This window comes from Oryctolagus cuniculus, chromosome 10 (genome assembly GCF_051225735.1).
Source record: "Oryctolagus cuniculus isolate XC-2025 breed Fujian yellow rabbit chromosome 10, ASM5122573v1, whole genome shotgun sequence".
Lineage (NCBI taxonomy): Eukaryota > Metazoa > Chordata > Mammalia > Lagomorpha > Leporidae > Oryctolagus > Oryctolagus cuniculus.
Genome location: NC_142876.1, coordinates 29,649,962 through 29,674,820, shown reverse-complemented (window position 1 = coordinate 29,674,820; position 24,859 = coordinate 29,649,962). Strand labels below are relative to the sequence as shown.

General features: G+C 55.6%; 1 protein-coding gene across 5 annotated transcripts in view; it reads right to left on the bottom strand.

Annotated features, from left to right (window-relative positions):
* Window positions 1-24,859, bottom strand: part of ZBTB7C (zinc finger and BTB domain containing 7C) — a 310,443-nt gene that overhangs the window by 226,472 nt on the left and 59,112 nt on the right. For all 5 annotated transcript variants that reach the window (XM_089305133.1, XM_089305134.1, XM_089305135.1 and 2 more), the window contains exon 2: window positions 13,499-13,664. In XM_089305133.1, the coding sequence (XP_089161259.1) occupies window positions 13,499-13,664 (166 nt within the window). The remainder of the gene's footprint in view (window positions 1-13,498; window positions 13,665-24,859) is intronic.

Here is a 24,859-nt window from a genome sequence, read left to right as displayed (position 1 = left end):
GCATGACAACCCCGGATTGAACAACTCATTGGTCTAATAGCTGATTGACTGATGAGTAGCATGAGATTTCTTTCCTAAGATGAAGCTCACGCTGAGGGTTCCAACAGACTCAGACACACCCTGGACAGGAAGAGGTGAACAGCAGACAAGGCATCCACACAGCAACACAGCCTTGGCAAAGGCGCCCACCAACCCAGATGCAAGTTGTGCTTCCTGCTACCTTACGGGATGTGACAAGGTGGCAGGGCAAGGCGGGCGCAGCAGCCTGCGACACAATGTAAGTGGGCCCTTGCGGGGCAGTTGGCTGCTGCATTGATTCCTATTCACTTAGAAGCTAGGTCTCGGGGCTAGCGGGAAATGTGTGAGAGAGATGCCTTTTTCATGCACTAGCAGTGAAAGTCTTTCACAAACCTGCAGCCCGGTGAACAGACTCACAAATCATGGGGACATGCACATGTGTATCACTTTATAACCCTAGACAAGCCACTGTGTCGGAACGCTGAGCTGAAGAGAGCGCGCCAGGCACCAGGGAGGGGAGGCCCCGAGCCGAGAACATGACATTTCATTTGCTACCCGATGCTGGGGTTAGAAGACCAGACTTACCACCACCGGGCTCCCTGGTCCCACAGAAGCCTGGAAAAGGACCTCGGGTCACACAGCGCACCTGTGTGACCACTGAGGAAAGGGCCCTGTGCACGTTGGCCCAGCTCACCAGTGGCTGACCTGGGACTGGAATCCACGCCCTCTGACCAGTCCAGCCGCAGCTGCTGCTGTCACTGGATGTAGGAACCCTGCTACATCTTCCTGACGTCACAGGAGGAAGTGACAGTAAGGGCTAAAAGCCTGGGTAGGCAGGCAAAGGATACTGCATCGCGGCAAGTGGTTAGGCGGCCCTGGGAGCATAAGGGGCTGGAGAACGGAGCCGCTGGAGGACAGAGCATAAGAATTTGGGAACAAGGTCTCGTTCAGTTATCCATTTCTACATCAAAACTTCTAAAATGGAAAACAAAGACCCTGTCATCGAAATCCTGTGTTGTGGCACGAAGGACACGGAGGGGGCTAAGATTCTGAGCCACACAGACAGCGGAGGGTCAGTCACCTCAGGCCAGGGAGGAGGCTGGGTACAGGGTGCAGAGGGAACCGGGTGTGCTGGACAGCCTCATACGGAAGGACCGGGAAGGCTGAGTGGTGCTGGAGGTGCACTGGGCCAGCTCTGTGCAGCGCCTGGCCCTCCCCAGGGGGCTATGCCCGCATCGGCTCCCCGGCCACCCTGCTTCACCCCAATTCCAGTCTGGTTCCACGGGCAACCACACTGATTCAAATTCACATTCAGATGCCCCTACCTGTCCCTGCTTCCACTCCCACTCTCCCAGGGTCTTATGTGCTGTGTTCCCAGGTCTGCACCCCAGGTTTGGCCCTGGGGCCGACGTCCCATGCCCTGGTGTCACTGAGCCACAGAACCTGGTGGAGAATGATCACTGGAGATGGGAGAGCAGCAGCCTGGGTAAGGATGGAAGCCTCAGCTGCAGGGACTGCTCCTCGGACCCCGCCCCCGGGAGGAGAGGGGAGGTCAAAGGTCAAATCCATTGAAATTTACTGCCATGGGCTGGCACCGTGGCTCACTTGGTTAATCCTCCGCCTGCGGCGCAGGCATCCCATATGGGCACCAGATTCTGTCCCGGTTGCTCCTCTTCCAGCCCAGCTCTCTGCTGTGGCACAGGAGGGCAGTGGAGGATGGCTCACGTGCTTGGGCCCTGCACCTGTGTGGGAGACCAGGAAAAAGCACCTGGCTCCTGGCTTCAAATCAGCGTAGCTCCAGCCATAGAGGCCATTTGGGTAGTGAACCAACGGAAGAAAGACCTCTCTGTGTGTGTCTGTCTATGACTCTGTCAAATAAAAAAAAAAAAAGAAATTTACCGCCACTTCTAGGTATCATCAAGGTGGTGAAATTAGTTTTATTCCATTAACAAATTATATCCACCTTACAGAGAGCACACTAAAGTGAGCTAGAGTGATACAGGAGAGCAGACTTTTTAAAGATATATTACGTGAAAACACAAGCTGCCCAGTGTGATACCACGGCTTGATACCACCTGTAATATGGGCATATTTTCCAGATCTATGATACAGACACAGACAACTAGGACAGCGCTTCTACAAGCCCATTGGAAAATGGGATTCAAAGAGATGTTCATCTTGGTACAAAAAAGGTATGGGAACCCTTCCATAGTTTCTCCCATGCCAGGCATTCTCCATGCACCTTGGGGAGCCCCCTCCCACGCACACAGTGACACGGACATGGGGAGGGCAATGCCCCGACCTGCTCATAGTGGTGACCTTTGCTGATAGGGGTGAACCCCAAGCTCCTTCACGCCCCCGCCAAAACTGAACACTCTCATGCTGTTTTAACTTTTTTACATGAAGCAGTAACTGGTTTTGCAATATGAACAATGATTAATTGACTGCAGGCCCACCATACACCCTTGGGCTGGCCCCCATGGTGTCTCAGAGGCTTAGGGGAGCAACTTCCTGTTGTCCCCACCCCACCCATCACGGGAGAGCCTGAGGCTTGGAGAGGCCACATGGCTCTCGTTGGCCACCAAGTTCCCAACTCACAGTCTCACGCTCTTTGCGCCATATCACATGGCCCTGAAATTGTGCGTTAGTCGGGGATCTTTATGTTTGGTACGGGAAATGTTGGCCAGAGAGAGCAGACTTGGCACTCCAGGACTCACTGCACGGCTCCCAGGTCAACACCAGCACTTGCTAAAATTGACCATTGATGGGGAGAAGATTCCAGACAAGTGTTCATGTAAAGAATGAGCCATTAATCAAAGGCTGGAGTGAGGGCTGAGTTACAAAGCAATAGTGTAAATGGGTGGGTAAGTGCTTGGCTGGTCTCAGCCCCACTGGCCACCTGACCGGTATCTACCAGGGCTGGGAGAAGATACATATTCCCTGACTCACAAAAGCCGCTGAGGGCCAGGGCCAGCTGCTTTAAGGAGGGTCTCTCTTTCATATAAAAATATCCACCCCTGTCTCCTGAAAGGCAGCTGAAACGGCAGGATGCACATTGGTCCATTAAAAGCCTTTCCCAACCTTTTGTTCCATGGGGCGTGGGAGGCCTGGCTGGCAGGCATGAGGATGGTGGTTTCTTGCATCTGATCCCAGCTTTACGGCTCTGAAGACTGTAACCTGTGGCACCACCACCCCACCCCCTCATGCCCTGGTGGTTTGCGGCTTTAAGGGCACAGCAAGATACCAGCTCTGCTAGCCTGGCCTGTGTGTGTCCCCCTCACGCCACACTCTATGGGGACAGCAAGGGGCCAGAAAAGCAATCCAATGGTCCCAAGGCCAACCCAAACAAGTCTAGGGTTGGGGCTAAGGTCTCACCTGCTCGGGCCTCCGTGCCACAACATGGATACATGTCACCACCTTGAGATTTTTGTCTTCCAGGTACAGTGTGTGGATGTGGGTTTGGACAAGGGATCTTCAACAACACTCATGGGAAGTGGAAATCAAAGGAAAGTTTATTTAATTACTTATCTTTGAATCCTCTTTTTCCATGAATGTGGTTTTTTAAAGATTTTATTTGAGGGGCTGGCACTGTGGCATAGTTGGTAAAGCTGCCACCCTCCATGGGAACCGCTTCAAGTCCTGTCTGCTCCACTTCTGATCTGGCTCTGTGCTATGGCCTGGGAAAGGAGTAGAGGATGGCCCAAGTCCTTGGCCCCCTGCACCTGTGTGGAAGACCCAGAGGAGCTCCTATCTTTGCATCAACTTAGCTCCAGCCATTGAAGCCAGTTGGGGAATGAACCAGCGGGTGGAAGACTGACTCTCTGCCTCTCCTCTCTATTTAACTCTCAAATAAATAAAAAATCTTAAAAAAATATTTTAAAGAGAGAGAGTGAATCTTCAAACCACTAGTTTACTCCCTAAATGGCTACAATGGCTGGGGCTGGCCCAGGATGAAGCCAAGAACCCAGAGCTTCTTCTAGGTCTCCCATGTGGGTACAGGCTCCAAGTACTTGGGCTCCAAGTTGCTGCTGCTTTCCCAAGCTATGAGCAAGGAGCTGGGTTAGACGTGGAGCCTCGGGAACTGGGATCAGTGCCCGTATGGGATGTCAGTGTCGCAGGCGGCGGCTTTACCCGCTATGCCACAGCACCAGCTCCCTTCCATGAATGCTTGCTAGATGAGCACACATGCGTGCATCTTTTTCATGTTTGCCTGAAAGTGTTTCTGCATCCACTGTCCAATAAACTCTCAGTTCATAGTCAAACAGGGTCAGGAACACAGGTAACCTAATTATTGCCATTTCATAGACAGAGAAACAGAAGTTGGGGGCAGCAGCATGTCTCATGCCTTATTTCTTCTCTGTGGCAGAGCCACTGAGGCTCCGAGACACAACGTCACCTGCCCCATGCGGCAGAGCCAAACCCCAAAGAGGAAGGTCTGCAGTCACTGGGCACGTCCACAGCGGGGGCGCCCCTGCCAGGCACTGAGTCAGTCTTTTCCCAAAATACCAACACTAACAATAGCCCACCCTCAGAGAGCCCTGCTCCATCCACCCAGGACTCCTGAGGACTGGGCATGTGTCCAGCGTGCCTTTAAAAGGGGGTGTGGCCCAGGGCAGGGCACAGGACACACCTGTCCAAGTGGCCACTACGAGCCACCTGTGCTGTGCACACAAAAGGACAGCACGGTCTCCCCGGCAGCAAGTGCTCTTGTGAAATGTCTTATGGATGTATGCACGCATTTATATTTGAAGGGCAAGAAACAGAAGTGAAGACAGAGATGGTCCATCCACTGGCTCACTCCCCAGGGTACCCAACCACTTGAGCCAGCACCTGCTGCCTCCCAGGTAGGCATCAACAGCAGTCTGGAATCTGATCCAAGCACTGGGACTTGACGCAGAACCTGGACGTCCTAACTGGTATCTTCACTGCACGTGACCACGGAATCCACTTTTTTTTTTTTTTTTTTGACAGGCAGAGTGGACAGTGAGAGAGACACACAGAGAGAAAGGTCTTTCTTTTGCCGTTGGTTCACCCTCCAATGGCCGCCGCGACCAGCACGCTGCAGCCGGTGCACCGCGCTGATCCAAAGGCAGGAGCCAGGTGCTTCCTCCTGGTCTCCCATGGGGTGCAGGGCCCAAGCACTTGGGCCATCCTCCACTGCACTCCCTGGCCATAGCAGAGAGCTGGCCTGGAAGAGGGGCAACCAGGACAGAATCCGGCGCCCTGACTGGGACTAGAACTCGGTGTGCCGGTGCCGCTAGGTGGAGGATTAGCCTGTTGAGCCGTGGCACCGGCAGCATCTGCTTTTGACCACTGTTCCCAGCTTGAATAAGTCCATGCACCCCCAGCAAGCTCTCGGTACCCAAGATGCTGAGCCAGCTTCCTGTGCGCCACAAGTCCCTTCACCTCTACTTGAACAACCACTGCCCGCCTCTCCAGGACTTTTCCCAGGGCTGTGCTCCGAAGCGGTTTGATGCAGCTAACCCACATTTCCATGTGAAGACTGGGGTGTCTGAGTCCCGGTTCTTTGCCTTGACTCAGTGGTTTCTACTTTTTTTTTTTTTTTTAATTTAAAACACAGGGCAGGAGTGAGTGTGGATGGAAGTAATCCCAGCATCTCTGAGCTCTGTTGGGAGAAGGAAACAGAGCAGAGACAGGGGTGAAGACAGGAGGAAGGTGGGCAGGGCTGGGTAGGGGGAGTATCGACCCCAGCTCTGGAGCCTGCAGCTGTGGGCCCCCCGGTCAGATGATACTGCAATCCAAACAAGGCGTATGTGCTCAGCTGCACAATGTGGGCATGTGGAGGTCAGGGGAGGGAAGTGTTTCAGCTGAGAGAGCAACAGTCAACAGAGGCATGGCCCCTCTAAGCCACCACCTCCTCCAGGTGGCCCACACAGACCACCCCGGCCAAGAGCAGTCCCCTTGTTCTCTGAAGCCAGGCTGTTCATATCCCCATGGGCTGGATGGCTTTGCCAGTCCCCTCATGCTTACCCCAACCCCTCCCCTCTTCCATCACAAGCCCCAGAAGGGTAGAGGGACTCCTCCTCCTCCCCTACCTCACCACCCTCTGGGTGATGTTAGCCTGCACCCTGTATGTGCAGATAGGCTGGGCCTCCCAGCAAACACAGGTGGACCCTAAATAATCATCACACAACTCAGCCCCCAGTCTTGAGCTCACAGAAACATCCAAAGCCGCTTCACATCCTGGTGAGGTTGGGGGCTGCTGCTCTTGAGCTCATTTTGCACACAGGAAAAGCGAGGCTTAGAAAGTTTGCAAGATTGTCCGATGCCCAGTGAGCAAACAAACTGCCCTGACCTTGCCCTGACGTTCCCTGCAGGGGCTGGAGGTCTCCGTCTCCTTCAAAGCACATGACAAACGCTCTGGGGGAACTCTGCATTGCTGCCGGCCACCCCGACTCAAGGTGCACCCCAAGTACCAGCACAGCCAAGGCGCCAAAGAAACTTTTAGTCTGCATCTACGCAACCTTCTCTAACCCACCTTAGCCTGGACTGCTTTTGCGCATGGCCCCTGCAGTATTCTGGCCTGGGAAAACATGCTCCCTCCTGGTCCCCTCCTAAGGGGTCAAGCCCATGCTGTTGGCACAGCAGGTTAAGCTACTGCCTGCAAAGCTGGCATCACCCCACATCAGTGCTGATTTGAGTCCCGGCTGCTCCATTTCAGATCCGGTTCCCTGCTAATGCACCTGGGAAGGCAGCAGAAGATGGTCCAAGTGCTTGGGTCCCTGCCACCCATGGAAGACCAGGATGGAGTCCCTGGCTCCTGGCTTCAGCCTGTTCTAGACCTGGCTGTTGCAGGCATTTGGGGAGTGAGCTGACAGAGGGAAGATCTATATATATCTCTATCTCACTCTGCATTTTGCATACATACATTAATCTTTTCTTTTTGAAAAATGAGTGAACCACCCCCCAGGAAAAGCTGTAAATTATTGGCCTGAGGAAGGATTCCGCCAGGTGAACACCAGCGGTGAAATCCCAGGGCTCAGCCAGCTGGCAGGCCCAGGGCTGCTGCTGCTGCTGCTTTTCTGGTGGTGAAATGTTCAAACACAAACTTTCCATGTACCCATCAGCAGTCACCAAACTGGCTTCAACAATACTCAATAGCCTGTTTGTGCTTCATCCACATCCCTTTTTTCTTTAAACCCATTAAAGAAAATCCCAGATATCCTAAGATGCCATCTGTATACACTTCAGCACCTAACATTGCTACAGTATCACACGTCCAAAAAATCACCACTAAGTCCTCACTGTCTCACACACATGTGCCGTCTCCACTGTGAACTTGAATCAGCCTTCAGACAAACCTACAGACAGCATATGATCAGTGTCACTTAAGGCTCCGTTAATCCATACCGATCCACCAGTCCCCCTTCCCATGCCCCTTTCACTCCATCGGCATCATTGACGTTGAAGACATTAGGTCATCTATCCAGAAGAGCTTCCCTGGGTCTGGATGTGGCCGTGGCTTTGGGGCAGGGGTAGGGAGGATGGCCCCTGCATAAAGGGGTAGGGGATCCCCGGCTTGACAGGGTCAGGCTCTGCTTCATGGATGCAGTCCTGTCCCTCCTTGCTCAACCAAGTGTGAGCAAAGCTAACATTGATCCGTGCACCTGGAGGGCGAGAGACACATCTTAGTGAGCAGCTGGGTTTCCCAGTGTCTCCGAGTTCTGGGGCACCATGCGGTTCTGTCCTGGATATACTCATTCCCCACGCCTTCACGGGAGACTCCGACCTCCAAAATCCTAGCAGCCCAGCCTTGCCCAGCCTGGCTCTGGGTGACCTTTTGCCTTTCCCATTTTTTATGTGAAAGACATTTTCGAATTATCCAACAAGCTGGGGACCTCACGCTCCCCTCAGGCCAGGCCTTGCCAGCGACCCTGAGCTCAGCGGAAGCTGCGACCTCAGCAGCCCCTGGGGCTCCTCTGCCCACCCCCCACCGGGAGGCAAAGTCGCAGTCACAAGGAGAACACCACCCCACGGCTGAACGCGATAAATATGCATCCCAAAATTTTAAAAACCAAATTACACAAATCAAGCTTATTCTGAGAGGTTCCCGTTGCCGGAGGCCTCGAGTTGGCCAATCAGCATAATTAAATAGCACCATCTCTCTAGGACTGATTGTGCTTTTCATATATTTTTTTAATCACCCAAGGACCATTTCAGGGAGATGATTTTTACGCTAATAAGAACCCCCAAATTAGAAGCTAATTAAGGAGATGGAAAATACAAATGTATTTGTTTTCAGTCGGGCACTATTTTTATCAGAAGAATCATGAAAAATTAAAATCGTTAAATACACACAGGAAGGTCATCAGTCAAGGGCAGGGTGGCCTTCTGCCTCTCACGCCACAAACTTCAAGGTGATTTATCACAAGCTGCTCCCTGGGGGCCCCAGGAAGCAAGGACGAGACTGATCTTGCAGGACAGGGTCACACACCACTACACGTGCAGGGGAAAGGGTGCTGCCCGAATGTTCTCCGATCGTTGGCAGATAAGAGCTTTGCGTTTTTGAACCCACGTGCACCGGCCACAGGACTAGCTCGCTGCGGGAAGCTTGCTCTCACCCAGGTGCATGGGGGTGGGTGTTTGATCTGATGATGAGGACACCAGTTAGGATGCCCCTCCCCCACGCTGGAATACCTGGCTCTGACTCCCAATTCTGACTTCCTGCTAACACAGACCCTGGGAGGTAGAAGTGATGGCTCAAGAAATTGTTGGGCTCCTGCCATCCATGTGTAGCGCTGAGTTCTGGGCTTCTGGCTTGGTCCCAGCCAAGCTCCAACTGCTGCAGGCATTTAGGGAGTGAACAGGTAGATGGGGGCTCTGTCTGCCTCCCTCTCCTGTCTCTCAAATACATACAGTTGAGAGAGAGAGAGACAGAGAGAGAGAGACCGAGACCCTATCCCACCGGGATTGCCTGTTGAAATAAATAGCAAGTTGCAACGACACTTTGGAGGACTGTAAGGCTCATGACAGTCTTGAGCACTCGGGCCCTGGAAGAGGCCGCAGGAAGCGGGAACCAGCTGTCGGGAAGGTGTGGGCCCCTCAGTCTAGGGAGGCAGTAACACGGGGGCCCCAAACCCCACTGCAGTGAGTGCCACCGGGCCACAAAGCCAAACACACACAATCCAGCGTAGAGCCAACCTTACAAACACCATTTCAGCACCCGGATCTGAGAATTTCCCTTTGCTCTGCAAATGCGGTTACTCTTCAGGTCACTCTCCTACACATCCTGATCCTGCTCCCTCCTTGCCAGGCCACAGGAGGTGGGACTTGCTGGGGAGGAGAGGTGCGGGGGAGGGGTCCGGCTTCCCAAACCCAAGCCAGGGAGGTGGGGGAGTTCTGGATCCTAGACAGCTTCCTTCCATGTGTGGCTTCCCCTAACCCCCAGTCTCAGGGCGGTGAATTTTCCTAACTTGGGTGGATCCAAACTCAGGGTCTGGCTCGACACCCAGCAGGCCAAGGAGAAATAGAGCTGTCAGAGAAAGCTACTGCTGTGGCTAACACACAAGTCCCTCTCTCCTCCCAGAGAAGGGCAGGAGGTTAATTCAGGGGCGCTCACCAATGCAGGTGCCTGGGGATTGTGCCAGGGATCTGTGGGGAGACCGGGCACCTCTGGGATCAAAGCTGCAGCCCCAACCCTACCCACACACAAGATGCCTCCAGTTTGGAATCCAGAGTGTTGCCCACTAACTTTACAAAGGACATGTTCACGGGCTCCTTGGAGTTTCAGGAGGACTCCGGAAGGCAGCACTGTTTAGCTCACTCTTCAGTTGGGCCTGGGCAGCATAAGAGAACTTGACCTAGCAGGGCACTGGTGCCGACAGACACCGGGGAGCTGCGTTAACAACTGCACACAGCAGTGGCCACACTCTGCGGTCGGTGGGGGCCGGCGGCTACAGCACATGCTGCTCACGAAATAAGACGCATGCTCCCCAAAGGAGCAGCCGCAGTTGGTAACAATGAGATCTGGGTTCCTTGACCCAAGGAGGGATCATGTGTTTTTATGGCTCGGAGAACAAAGGAGGCAAATAAGGTAGGGAGGGGCCAGGGGGTTGAAGGACACAGTTTTCAGGGGAGGGTCCCTGAGCTGGACCCCAAGAGAGGTGGGGTCGTGGCAGAGCTGGCAACCCTGGTCCTGTTAAGTGGCAGTGCCTTGCTGGTGCTACTGGCCCGGGGGCTCCAGCATCCCGTTGGGTAGAGCAGGGGTAGAGACACAGGCTGGCCGCAGGCAGCTGTCACCTCCCTGGGCTGGCGTCTGGGCCTCACTCGCATCCCTGCAAAGGTTCCAACTACACGACGGAAGGGAAGAGGCAAACAGGGCTACAGAGATGCCTGCTGGGAAGACACGTGCCAAACTCAGCCAGTGGGGAACTCAAGTCTGTTTTCATTTGATTTAGAAAAATAAAAATAGCCGTTTGCTGACATCGCGTGTCACAGAGCAATTATTCATGATTTTATTCAGCCGTCCGGGTTACGCAGCGAGACTGAAGTTAATGCTTCTCTTTCTACTGCAGCATCTGGGGCTCAGGGAGCTTCTAGAACTACCCGAAGTCAGTCTCGGAGCCGGCGAGTGGCGGAGTCCTGGGCCTCGCCGGCCAAGACCTGCAGCCAAGGGCTGTCCCCACCAGGGACAAGCTCTTCAAGACCCCTCTGGAGTGAATTCCCCCAGGAGTTCCTCACTGATGTTTCAGGCCAAGGGAACTCTGCAGCAGATCCTCCTTGCTCAGCTCAGGGTATACCTGGCCTCTGGGTGCTCCTGGCGAGATAGTCCAGATTCCAGGCCTGCTTTTCACATGTGGCTGACCCACGCGGAGACGTGCTAGCAGTCTAAGATACAACCCAAGCTCAGACTTTGTAGGAGGAAAATAACTCATTTGTAGAAATAATTTTGATAATGATTACATATTGAAATGGTAATATTTTGGACACACTAAGCTAAATGAAAAACTTAGGAAGTTTTTAATCACGTATATCTTTTAATTCCATTTTTCTGTGAACTTTTTTAAAAAAAAAAAGTTTATTTTTATCTACTTGAAAGGCAGAGCAACAGAGAAAGAGAGACACAGACAGAGGGGAATCTTTGGCTGCTTCACTCCCCACAGCCAGGAGCCAGGAATTGCACTGGGTCTCCCACCTGGGTGGCAGGGGCCCAAGCACTTGAGCCCTCAACTCCCGCTGCCTCCCCAGGTGCATTAGCAGGGGGCTGAGTAGTTGGAAGTGAACCCAGCGCCGAGACCCCGGGATGTGTGTGTGCTGCAAGCCTCAGCGTAACCTGCCGCATCACCACGCCAGCCCCTGCGTGATTCAAATTAATTGAACTTGCTTGCTTTCACTTTTTAATGCAGCTATTAGTGAATTTAAAGTGACCTGCGTGGCTTGCATTTGAGCCTCCCCCATATCAACTGCTAGTGGGCCGCCCCACTCCATGTCCCAGGTCTCCCCTGGGTGCCTGTGCCTCTGGCCCTGCCCTCACTCCCAGGGTCTGCATCGGAAGCGAGGAGAAAAGACCCCCTGATCATTTCAAGAATGTCCTACATTCCAGGTCCTGCCTCCTTTCTCACGCTGGGCCGAGCACCCAGCAAAGCACACAGGGGTCCGGAGCGCCAGGTTTTTGGAACCCGGACCTGGAATCTGATTAGCATCAGCAGCCCGGGAGTCAGGATGCATTCCTCCCAGCCCCTCCCGCTCCCATCCCACCAGGCCCTGAGCTCCCCCGAGAGCAGAGAATGGACGTGAAGGGAAGACGTGGATCAGGGAGTGTGGTGCCAGCTGCCGCACAGAGTGTTTCACCAGCTTTATTTCATTCTCCCGAGTGGGACAGCACCATCTCCATCTGGAAGACAGGGGCCTGGGGCTCCTGGAGGCTTGGACCAGCCTTTGTGCCCTGGCTTTCTCCCGCCCCCTCCACACCCCCGCCTGTCACTCTTCGTGTCTCTGGCACCCAGCATGGTGCCCAGACGCTCCATACAGATTGGTAACATAGGGGAGGAAGGTTCTAGCGGATCCAGTCTCGTGCTCCTCCTGGTCTCAATCAGGAGGCAGGCTGCCCCTGCTTCCCGACACCACACGTAAGGTGGACGTCCTCACCCACCCAGTTCCCCACCACCTCCCACCCAATCAAGCATGAGATGTACAGATCACCTGCAAGCTAGGGTCTGGGGCTAGCCCAGGGCCAGTACACGGGGGCATATTCAGCCCCAGGCCCCTGTGGAGGGGTCAGCTCCCCAGCTAAGACCTTCCCAGTCACGGCCCATCTCTTGCCCATTGCTCTTGGGAGTCCCTGGAACTCAATCCCTATTCCGTTTCCTCATAGAGACAGCAGGCAGGTCCTGGACCGGCCTGGTGCCCGTGGCTGATTCATTTCCTAGAGCCGGGTTCAGCCTTCTGGATTCCATCTGTAACTTACTCTTCCTGCCCGATTTAGAACAAGGCCACCCAGAAGTCCTAATGTTCTGCCCCTCCCCAGCCCTTGGCTCTGACCCTGGAGACCCCGACGCTGGCCTGCACTGGAATGGAATTTGCCACACCCTCCAGGGCCTCCTCCTCCAGGCCACTGGCCCTGCTCCCCTTGGCCCGGTCAGTTTCCCAAGGCCGCACGCTATTTTTGCTTCCGTCCCAGCCTGCCGTTCTCCCCACGGCGGAAGTTGCCAGAGCGGTACCCTGTAGGACACGCACACGGTGGAAACCAGACGTCCGCCCGGAACAGCTCTGCCATTGGGCCCAAGTTCACCTTTGGGGCCTCCCTTGCTGGCTCCGTGGCCTGGTCCCAAGGCCCCGCTTTCCAGGGTCTAGGGACCAGCTCAATGCTTTTCACCTTGGCAGGCCTGCCTGGATCAACTGCCAGGCCCAAGTTGTCTGCCTGATGCTGCCTGTCCTCCAGACCCCCACTCACGACCCGCTCAGCCAGCCTGGATCACCCACTCTATGCTGAAACACCTGAAGGGGCTGGGCAGCCACAAGCCCTCTTTTCCTCTCTCCAGGGGAAGCTCCGTGCATCACTGCTCCACCACTGAAAACGCCGGGACCAAACCTGAAGGCTAATGAAGTCTGTGGGGCCACGCCTCCCACACCGCAGGTGCACAGAACAGCACCTTCGCCCTTCGCTGCCCGCCCCCCCACCCCCGCCTCCTATGGGAGCTCACGGATAACAATAACTTCTTCATTTGTTACTCCAAGTTCTCAAAAAAGACTTGCTACATCCATAAAGGCACTGGGCCTTCCCATAAGGCATAGGAAGTGAACCCATGTGATGCTAAATCTTCCGGTGCTTGGCTCCAGCCAGCGCCTGGGCAGAAACTAATAACGATAAAGCAGGCATCGATCATCGTATCAAGCCTCGCTGCGCTGTGTTTGCATAGTTATCTTCCCGAGGGCTGGCGCTTTACGTCTCCGGCAGGCTGATATACTCTCCTCCCTGCCATATCACTCACACGCAATGGACAAACTCCAGCTCCTTTACCTGTCATTACACCGCGTACATGGTGCCGGGGGCCAAGGCATCGATCCTTCCCGAGTCTCCTCCGTGAGGCCACCCCCGCCCGCCAGGCCCTGGGCGGGCTCCCTTCTTGCTGTCTGCAGACCCACTCTTCGGAGATGCACGGACTCCCAGGTGCTTCAGAGGGAACCTGCAGGAGAAGAGAGGCCTCCATTACCTGCCAGGGCCACAGGCAAACATGCAGGTTTTTGTTGTTGTTGTTTTTAAGATTTATTTTATTTGAAAGGCAGAGTTAGAGAGAGAGAGAGAGTGGGAGTTAGAGATCTTTCATCCACGGTTCATTCCCCAAATGGCCACAATGGGCTGGGCTGGGCCAGCAGGAAGCCAACAGCCTAGAATTCCACCCGGGTCTCCCGTGCGGGTGACAGGCCCCCAGCACTTGGGCCATCTTCCGTTGCCTTCCCAGGCATAGGAGCAGGGAGTTGGATCGAAAGTGGAGCAGGTAAGACTTGAACCAGTGCTCACATGGGACACCAGTGTCACAGACAGGAGATCAAACCCACTGTGCCACAATGACAGCCCCAAATGTGCAGGTTTTAACCATGTTTGATGTTTCTGTCTGTCCTCTGATTGCCTTTTATCGTTAGCAGTTGCAATTCCCGGTGGCCGTGCCAACTCACATACACACCCTCCGTTCCTGTTCTGCCTTGCACATTTGGGTTTATCTCCCTGAAAGACCCATCTGTGATCACGCAGCCAAAAACCCTGGCCATCATTCAGAGTTTATCTCACACCCACCCACAGTGCCGCTGAGCCACGCCACCGTCCTGGAAAAAGGAAGGCAATGGATGCTCTCATCCCGCCGTGAGATGCAGAGAGAGCAAGGCACACATCCCGGGGTGCAATCCTGCAATGGTCGAGTCCAGCTCCCAAGGTGCAAGGTCCAGGTGTGCTGTGGTCTGCAGGCTCTGAGGAGGCCACCGCAGCCTGTGGCTGCTGCTGCATGTCCGTGAGCGACAAGAAAGGGAACGCAACCTCCCTGGGATGAGGGACACAGGACTGGCTCCACCACGGACGACCTCTCACGGCCAAGATCACGGCTCATGCTCTGTGCAGCAGCGGCCAAAGGGCTTGCAGCCGAAGCAGTCCTTGCCCCGGGGAAGAAGCTCATCCCATCTCTGGACACGGGGTCCTCACTGCCCGCAGCCTTGAGCCTCTGGCCGGGCCGTGTAGCTGTGAGCTTGAACTCTACCCCAGCTTGGGCTCCTCCAGGGCTCAGCGGACCCCCTGCTGGGAGGGGCCGTGTGGACGGAGGGGTCTGCTGCAGACCACAGCACCGCAGGCCTGAGGCGGCGGCAAGGACAGTGAGGACACGCAGGAAACAGGGGGACGCGAAGCCCCTCAGGGAAGGCGTGTTCTTGCAAGCATCAGGAGGGCGTCTTCCCCACCACACGTGCAACAACTTACACCCCTCACGCTGCTGCTGTACCCACCACGTCCATCTGGGAAGGGGTGCTTTCAAGGTATGTAAACAGATGCACAGAGAGGCTAAGCAGCTTGCTAAAGGTCACACAGCAAGTTAGCACAAGAGTCAAACCTGGAATTCCTGACACCATTCTTTCCAGCAAGCTCCCCATCCCAAGCTTGGTTTCCTCTTCCTGTCAAGTCCCCTTAGGTGCTGGGGTTCAGTGGGCGTGGGAAAGGAGAACAGAACCACATGCCTGGCTGTGGGGGTGGGGGAGAGAACCCCACATTTGGTTTCTCCCCTGATGGGAGGGGTCTATGAGCAGCAAGCCCAGGGAGGACAGAGTGACCAGAAAAGAGTGACCAGGGAAGACAGAGTGAGGAGGGGAGCGTGGGGCCCTGGGTCAGCAGAAGCTGCTCAGGCAGGAAGGCAGTGGTCGTGACCATGACCAAGAGCCACAGACGTGGGGCGGCCGGGCCTCCTGGATACCGCGGCCGCCAGGTCTCCGAGGACCTTCTGCACAGGGCAACAGTGTGGCTGAAAAGCCCCTTTGAAAACTCAAAGCCGGGGCCGGCACTATGGCGTAGTGGGTAAAGCTGCTGCCAGCAGTGTAAGCATCCCATATGGGCACCGGTTCTAGACCCGGCTGCTCCTCTTCCAATCCAGCTCTTTGCTATGGCCTGGGAAAGCAATAGAAGATGGCCCAAGTCCTTGGACCCCTGCATCCACATGGGAGACCTGGAAGAAGCCCCTGGCTTCAGATTGGCACAGCTCCAGGCGTTGCAGCCATTTGAGGAGTGAAACATCAGATGGAAGACTTCTCTCTCTCTGCCTCTCCTTCTCTGTATAATTCTGACTTTCAAATAAATAAATCTTTCAAAAAAAAACCACAGCCATTACGAGTGTCACCTTGCAAAGGTACTTGTGTATTTCATACGTTCTCTTGTACATGCAATGTATTTCCAAAAGGACAGGGAAAACCCACAAAAATCCTGCCCACACGGAGAGAGATTGCAGCTTCTGGGCAGTGGGATTCTCTGCTTGATTCTTGACACACAGGAACTCACAGCCTGGGAACTCCTACTTGGTCGTGAGAGCCAGGGCAGCCACGTACCTCAGTGCAGACCTAAACGCTCACCACCGGTCAACAGAGGCCTCAAAGCATTGGCCCACGAGCAGAAAAAATATCACCTCCAAGCACCAGCACGGAGTCCCACGGCTTTCAGTGAGCCTGCGATACGCAGGAGAAGCCACGATGGTGGGTGAAGAGTCTGCACCCCTAAGAAGCCGGCCGCCACCCCAGTGCACCTGCTGCATGGTCACCGGACTGCCGGCCCCAGAAGCAGACAGGGATAGTGCACGCATTGCGGCTGGGGTGGGGACGGGGCACTCCCAGGCCCTCCTGCAAGGTGGGGGTGAAACACACGCACGGCAGATGGTGCTGTCGCCCTCACTGCAGGATTCTCACTCCTAATTATCTGTGCTGTCAGCAAAACAATTAACCCTCGAAGAAAAATTGCACCATCCACTCCCAACCATATGAAAAGACAATTTTTCCAAGGACAGGGGACACTCGGGGCAGCCTCGCACTCGGTTTGGGATCTTGCCAGCCCGGGCGATCTGGCCATGTTCTGACCTCCACAGTCTGTCACACAGGCACTGCAGCCACCACCCCACCCCACCCTCCCCACTCCCCTCCCCCTCTGAGCCTGCGGGTCCCTTCCCATAACAGCAGGAACGAGTCAGATCCCAAGGGTCCCCTCCACCCAGTCCCACGGTGCCGCCGTCCTACAAGACCTTTCGCTTTCCTCTGAATGTCAAGTTCCTCTGGAGCCGAGACCGAGTTTCCATGTGCTCCTTCACTCACTGGCCACCTCGATTCTTCACCCACCCGTTCATCCGTATAGTGACTGACTGAGTGTTTACCACGCTGCTTCCAGAAGACAGAGGCAACATCTGTCCAGCCTTCGGACCACTTCTTAGTGCTTTTCTCCTCCGAGGCGCAGGCAGGGGAGGGAAGGATGGGGCAAGGCCATGGGGGCCGTGATGCTGGCTTGGGATCAGCCTGGGGGAAGTCTCGCATGCAGCTGCAGGAAGGCAGGCTCCTCCCCAGACAGCTGAATTCACGTGCAAGCCTTTTGGGTCCCAGGCCCAACCTGCAGTGGTGGGAGGTAAGGAAGACAGAACGCCTCCCACCCCATCATCCGTGGTCTGAGAGGGCTGCCTGCCTCGGCGAGGTGTTTATTAAACATCTGAGACCTGTGTGAAGGAAAACAACACCTCTCCTTGTAGGAACTGCTTTGTAAGAAAGCAGGGCTTGCAGAGGGCTAAAGCACAGTGTCTGTGACCTAGGAGGGCGGCAATTTAAGGCTGGAATCTCTGGGTGCATGGCACCCACCTTGGAAAGCAAGCAGGAAAATGCAAAACTGGCACGGCCCCATCAGCGGGCATTGCAGGGGCAGGTGGGAGGTGTTACCCAGAGGCAGGCTTTACAGGTGCAACCTGGAGGGGCTGACGACTCAGACACAGCAGACAGAGTGAGCCACGCCCAGGCCGCCTCCCTCCTGTCCCACAGGCTGGGGAATCAAGAGGTGGAAAAGGGGAGGGCAGAACGGCTCAGAGCAGGGCACAGCCTCACCCACCACGGGGCTGCAGGCAACGCTAGTCCTGGGCAACCAGGCAAGAGATGTAGCAAACAGATCGTGGCAGGTAGGGTGGGGAGCCGGGACCCCTCCCCCATGGCCACGTTGCCTAGTCCAACTCTGACATCTTTCTCCTCTCTCCTTGCTGTCCACCCACCTCCAGGCCCTGGCCGCTCCTGGTGCCCGAGCATGGGCTCCAATGGCAGCTCCTTGGCCTAAAGCCTCTGCGTTTGTATCCAAAGTGGGCTACAGCCCATGGAAGGCAGCGAGCGTGACGACGCCCCCTGCCCAAAGCCCAAGTGGGACAGACGCCAGCCTCTGGCTGGAGACGTTTCTAAATTCGAGCTTGGCACGAGGAGTCAGGTTCCCAGGCCTCCTCCACCCTGGGAGAGCCAGCCAGGATTTCCAAGGCTGCAGGGAGGAGGTGGGGGAGGGCTGGGGGCAGGTAGGATGAGGAAGCAGCCAGCTGAGACCACCACGGCCCCCTGCAAACGTTGCCTGAACCCTTTCCGGCCCCAGCCTCGTCAGGGGGAGAGAAGGATTACCCTGCACCCAGAGAGGCTAATCAATTACCCACAAGCCTTGGTGGCAGGGACAGCAAAGCCACTGCCTGCTCCAGTGTGCACGGATTAAAAATATACAAATGGAATATTTTTTTTTCTTCCCCTCTCCTCAACCCCCTGAAGCCTGGGATGCTTGTTAAAAATAGCCTTGCTGTGGCATGGATCCTACACAACCCAACGGCTGGCAGGGAAATTCAGGAGCCATTGGAGACGGCGCTGCTAAGTGGCCACCCCTGGGGAGACGGCCTGGGGAGGGCTGGATGGCAGGAGGGGTGCGGTCTCAAGTGTTTCCAGATGCCCTTCTACATGGCTTAGGTCTTTGGCAGCAAATAGCAAATAGATATTATTTATAAGGTGTTTTTTATTTTTTTAGTATAGGTTCATCTTTTGCATCCTCCGGCAGCAGCATGGTGTAAGCTGGCCGCCCAGGCCCTGGGGAACAAACACGGCCCCTTGTCATCGAGAGAGCTCCAGATCTGTCAGGAGCCGGCTGAGTGACCTCCGACAAGTCACGGCAGCTCTGCGGGCCTCTGCCGCCTCCACTGAGGCAGGTGGATTAAATGCTATGCCAGGCACCGCCAGCCCTAACGCTGCAGAACTCTACGGATGGAGGAAGAGCAGCTCAGATGTGCCCGTGTGTGCCCCCATCACACGCAGGTGATAGGAATGTGTCTCCGGTTGTGGCAGGAGGTGGGAGGGAGACAAGCGGTCTCAGACAGGACTGCACGCCTTGCTCACTGATGTGTGCCCGGTAGAGAGAACATCCCTGGAACACAGCACATCCCGGGTTTGAATCCTGACCTTGGCAGTTAGTAACTCTTTCAATCCTGGTAATTCAGGCATCACCAGGGATCACTGCCTCCCCCTCGGCAACATCAGTAACAACCCCAGCCCGCCAGGGCTGTTGTGAGCTTTCAACACAATGAGGCAGGGGCTGGGGTCACGGCATAGTGGATAAAGCTGACACCTGCGACACCAGTATCCCATACGGGTGCCACTTCAAGCCCCTGCTGCTCGGTTTCTGATCCAGCTCTGTGCAAACGGCCTAGGGAAAAGCAGTGGAAAATGGCCCAAGAGCTTGGGTTCCTGCCACCCATGTGGGAAAGCCGGATGAAGCTCCTGGCTTTGGCCTGGCTCTGCCCTGGCCATTACAGCCACTTAGAAGAGTGAGTCAGCTTATGGAAGCTCTCTGTCACTGTTTGAGTAAATAAGTTTTTTTTTTTAAATAAACACAATAAAACAAAAAACTCTTGCTTATTGTAGATTGTAGGAACTCATCCCTTTCGGCCTTTTCTTCTGTCATCCACCCTGTACTTTGGAGGCTGAATCTCAGCGTGGCTCTGGGTGCTGTGGCACTGTGGATTAAGATACCACTGGGATGCCCACATCCCATACTGGAGTGCCGGTCAGACTCGAGGCTCCTGTGCTTCTGACCCAGCTCCCCAGCGTACCTGGGAAACAGTGGGTGATGGCTCAAGATGGGTCCCTGCCACACCACCCACAAAGTAGATCTGGATGGAGTTCCTGGCTCCTGGCTCCTGGCTTCAGCTTGGCCCAGCCCCAGCCATTGCAGCCATCTGGGGAGGGAACCAGCAGATGGAATATCTCTTTCTGCTTTTCAAGTTAATAATAATAAAAAGAAGTATGGGGCCAGCGCCATGGCTCACTGGGTTAATCCTCCGCCTATGGCACTGGCATCCCATATGGGCACCAGATTCTAGTCCCGGTTGCTCCTCTTCTAGTCCAGCTCTCTGCTGTGGCCCGGGAGTGCAGTGGAGGATGGCCCAAGTGCTTGGGCCCTGCACCCGCATGGGAGACCAGGAGGAAGCACCTGGCTTCTGGCTTTGGATAGGCACAGCGCCGGCCGTGGTGGCCATTTGGGGGGTTAACCAACGGAGGGAAGACCTCTCTAACTCTGCCTATCAAAAAATAAAAATAAAAAAATTTTAAAAATTAAAAGTATGGACTCTGACACCAGGTTTGCAACCCAGCTCCACCCCTCTTAGCTGTGTGACTCCGTGCCTCAGCTCAGTCATCTACAAAATGGGACCGAGGAGAGTGGGGATTGTGCTCCCCAGCCACAATCCTGCCCGTAAGAGCCAACTGGGCTCCCAGATTTCAGTCCTGCATCTTCTGTGGATCTGGTTTGCAGAATTCCCTCACAGGCCTCCTCCTCCTCTCCCTAGTCTCTGAAGTCCCTGACCCACAGCTGCCTACCACCTGTGGAACATCCCACTGGCCCAGCCCCTTCCTATGCACCGCCTCCCACACCCCTACTCAGCAGGCTGGACACCTGGCTAGGCCCACTCCCGGAGCCCTGGGGAACGTGCTGGGGCTCAGCGCTTCTCCAGCTTCAGCGTGTTTACAAAGCACCCAGGGATCTCGCCCAGCTGCAGGTGCTGACTCAGGGGGCCCAGCTGGGGTCTAAGGGTTTGCATTTCCAACAAGCTCACCACTGGGCTGAGACCACCTTTTGACAAGCATAGCTGGTGTGTATGACAGAGGGTCGGGGGAGCTGGTGGGGAACAGGGACAAGGCAGGTCCTTGCAGAAACCAGAGAAGTAGATTTTAGACAGAGCTGGTTCTATGGAGACCGCATGTGGATTCAAGAGACCCAGCAGGGGTAGAGGTTGTGGCGTTGTGGTGTAGCGGGTAAAGCCTCTGCCCCCCAGTGCCTACATCCCATATGGGTGACAGTTCCAGTCCCGGCTGCCCGATTTCCAGTGAAGCTCCCTGCTAATATGCCTGGGAAGGCAGCAGAACATGGCCCAAGTGCTTGGGCCTCTGTACCTACAAGGGAGACCTGGAAAAAGCTCCTGGCTTCAGCCTGACGCAGCCCTAGCCATTGTAGCCATTTGGGGAGTGAACCAGAAGAGAGAAATCAATTTTCCATCTCTCTTCACCTTTCAAATAAATAAACATTTTAAAAAAGACAAAAGGAAAAGTAGGAGAAGGTTTTATGAGATTACATGCAACAACACAACCAGCAAAACTAATCCTTCTTGAGATAATGCAGTCACACAGAAAGGTGCTTCTGACATCTGAACTTCATAAAACCACCAGCCCAGTTTTGTGCACACTGTGTCTCGAAGCTGCCAAGTGCACGTCTAAGGAAGCGAATCATCGGGCTGTAATTCGGAAGCACTACGAAGGCTGTGTCGCGATCACGTAACCACACGTGTTTTTGTCATCTGCTGGAGTTTCCTGATGACGTTTTATCATTTTTGCAATTTCAGATTTGCCTTCTTTATACTCTCAGCAGCCCTCCCCAGCCTCCCCAGTTGCCAGATATTCATTATCATGATGGTTCCGTGCAATTTGAGCACAAACTACCGCCGTTGCAAAGGCTGGAAAATAGTGCATTAAATCTGCTCAGTCAAACCCAAAAATAAAGCAACCCAGATTGTGTTTTTCCTCTAAGCCAAGGGTCCAGCGCTTTGGAAGGCTGGCGCTGTCACCTCTCACTATAGCAACAGGAAGACCTTGGTAACCCTGAGCTTGCGGTTATTAAGAGCAAAGATGGGGAAGGGTGGAGGATGCTTGGGGAGGAGCTGCCGCAGGTCTGTGCTGCACAGGCTGGATTTGGAGCCCTCTTGGCCTCTCTTGCAGGAAACAGAAAGCAAGAATCAGAGGCTGGGAGCTGGTGCCTGCAAGACTACAAGGAGCTCTTGGCATTCTCTTTGTTTCCCGTTTCAGAGCTAGGAACTGCCTTTCCAAGCAGATCCTCACGTGCCTGGAGGTGCTGTTCTAGGATGGCCGTCACAGAACGTTCCGGCATGGCGACGCCCGTGGCTCCCTTAGGTACTGAGCACCTACATGCCACTCCCAGGCGCCTGTGCCGGCCGCCCTGTGTACTGCTATGCAGCTCCTGGCTCACCAGCACCCACCCACGGCCTGCACCCCAAGCCCCTCCCATTCTGTACAGCATCTCTTTGCTGTGTCCAGGGGCAGATGTTTCTGTCCCCACCCCCTCCAGGCCTTGGTTCCAACCTGGGAGGCTGAAGGGGGTCCCAGCCCCAGCCTGGAGGACCACATCTGAGGTCCAGAGTCTGAAGCCAGGTCCGCCGCCCAGTCCCTGAATCCATCTTGCACAGTGGTGAACCACCTACAAAGGCCCTGGTTCTGCCAGCTTCTGGCTATGGGACCCTGGGCCATGGCTTTCCATCTCTGAATCTCCACAATGCCCCCTCTGAAAACTTAAAGGACGGGTGGGGGCCTCTCACGCTCTGACACACTGAGGGTCTAACCCTCTGCATAGCAGCCCAGGTGCGATCATTCCCCAGACAACTGACAAGCCACAAAATGTCTTTTAAAGTCTTTTTTCAAATGCCACACACTTCCCTTTTGTGGCAAAGGACATAAAAACCAAGATTTGTCTGCATGCACCTTCCCCCAGTTCTCCAAGGCCGAGTCTGAGCGTGGCTGGGGCGGGGGCGCTTCCAGCTCTCCTGCTCTGCTGCTTCTTCCCGCTGCCCCCTCCTGCGGCAACAGCCAGGCTCCTGGGGCCGAGCTGCCCTGTGGGTCTGCCTGGCTGAGGGCACCTCCCCCACCTCCAACAGATAACCCGAGGCCCTGGGTACACAGCAAGGCTGGGGAGGGCGTTCTGGGAAATGAGGCGCCAGGCTCGTGCCATTCTCACTGCCCAGAGAACGTTTCCCTCGCTTTGCCGTGTTCTTCGGCACCACCCCCCACCCCCCGGCACAGCTGACTTTCCTGGGGTGGGGGCAGGGGCACATGGACCATTGGAGGAGCCAAGGCTATCACAGGGGCCGGACAGAAGGATGGGCTCTGCTACAGGATGCCACCCAGCCCTCTACATCCCAAGCACAGCCCCTTCTCCAACCTGACCCCAGATTTCAATCTGCCCTGGCCCCCTGCTGTTACCGGTAAGAAATCCCCCAAGTTAAGCTCTCTTTCCCATGCTTCCTAGAATTCCATTCTGAGGCCTGAGGTGAGGGGCAGTCTCTCCCTAGCTCCAGACCCAATGGCGAGAGCAATGCGTGCACACCCACAGCCCTGTCTCCATGGGTGGCTAGACACCCCCACCCCCAGGCCCCTCTGGACTCCGTGCACACGCCCTTCACTGTCTGCTTGCACACTCCGTTCCCAGGGGCCTCTTATCTGCCCTCACCCAGCAGCCTCTGCGTTCATCCCTGAGCCTGCCCGCCCCCACCCTGCTGGAGCCAGCAGTCACCAGGGGCCGTGATCGGGCACCTGCCAGAGCTTCCGGGGTGGGGGGCTTCTGAGGGATGCAGGCTTCTCTGAAAAGACCTTCACCAGAGGGGAAGGGCCTGGGGGTGAGACAGGAAAGTCACTTTGCACCCAGGCTGGGAGACGGCTCGCAAGATGCTGAGGTTGACAGAAAAAGGACAGGGAACAGAGGCGGAGGAGGCCTGACCCAGGAAGCAGGCGTGGGAGGCGGCTGAGCAAAGATGAGGTGAGGGACAATGGAGACAGGAGCAGGAAGAGACACTCGTGGACAGCAGAGCTGCCAGGCCTGCCTGACAAGCCGGCTCCACCCCGAGGGCAGTCGGGCAGCCCCGCTGGGCTGGCCCCAGGGAATAGGACGTCAACAAAAGCCTGAGTCAAGTCTCTAGAATACCCTGGAACATTCTAGAATACCCTGACACTTCCAAACCAGTGACAGCCGTCAGGAGGCAGGCACCTCCTCGCGTCAGTCACTGCGGCCACCACGACACCCTAGCCCCGGATCGGCGCCTCTTTCTGCTTGGCTGCCTGGTGTCCCCGTGGTGGCGGCTCAGACACCATCAGGTGCCACTACCACAGGGGTCAGAAAAGGCAAGTTGAGAGTCAGAACTCAACTACACATCCCGGGCATCACCCCAGCTCCAAGGGCACCCCAGCTTTGACAGCCTAGACAACCGAGGTTTGGAAAAGTTTAATGACCAAGGTCATGCAGTTCGACAGTGAGGGGGTCGGACCCCACCTACCTCATTCCCACACCTCTGGCAGCTGGCAGCCCCTCCCCCAGGACAGGGACAGTGGCTGCCTGGCCGCCAGTTCCAGAGCCCCCTGCCCCTTTCCCCCAGTGAAGATGCTGCTCCATAGCCACATGGAGGTGAAGACGGCAGCACCATGCTCTCCTCCTGGACACCCGCTGCCGCTTCTGCTCACACACACACACACAGACACATGCACACACACGCATGCACACACGTGTGTAGCACAACTGGCCCAGAGAGGAGGCCTGGAGGGATGGATCAGTGACGGGGGACAGCAGAAGCAGACACAGAAGGAAGCAGAGAGGTCCGGAGGTCGGGCACTGCACCTGCAGCTGGACACGGTGCAAGCAGGATTGAGGAGCGCCCGTGAGCTGCTCTGTGACCCCCCACAGCCCAAGTCACAGTACCCTGGCCATACGTGCTGCGAGTGAGCACGAGAAGGGGAACTCATCCCCCTGCCTCGAGTATGATCCCCAAAACACGCTGGGCACGCACACAGGGAACAGCCGAGAAGAGGGAAGCCGAGCTGTCTCTGTCCTCGACAACCCCAGGACAGAGCTCGCGTCTCCACCTTTTCCTTTGCTTCCTGTACCCTTAAGGTCCACAAGGGTGGCTAAAGGGGCCTGGAAGGTGCTTCTGGTCCTCAGGTGGCCAGAAGTCCTTGCCACATGGCACACCAGGTCCTGCCGGGACGGCTGGGGAAGGTGACGAGTGAGTCTTGCAGGCAGGAGGCAGCGAGCGTGGGGTGCCGT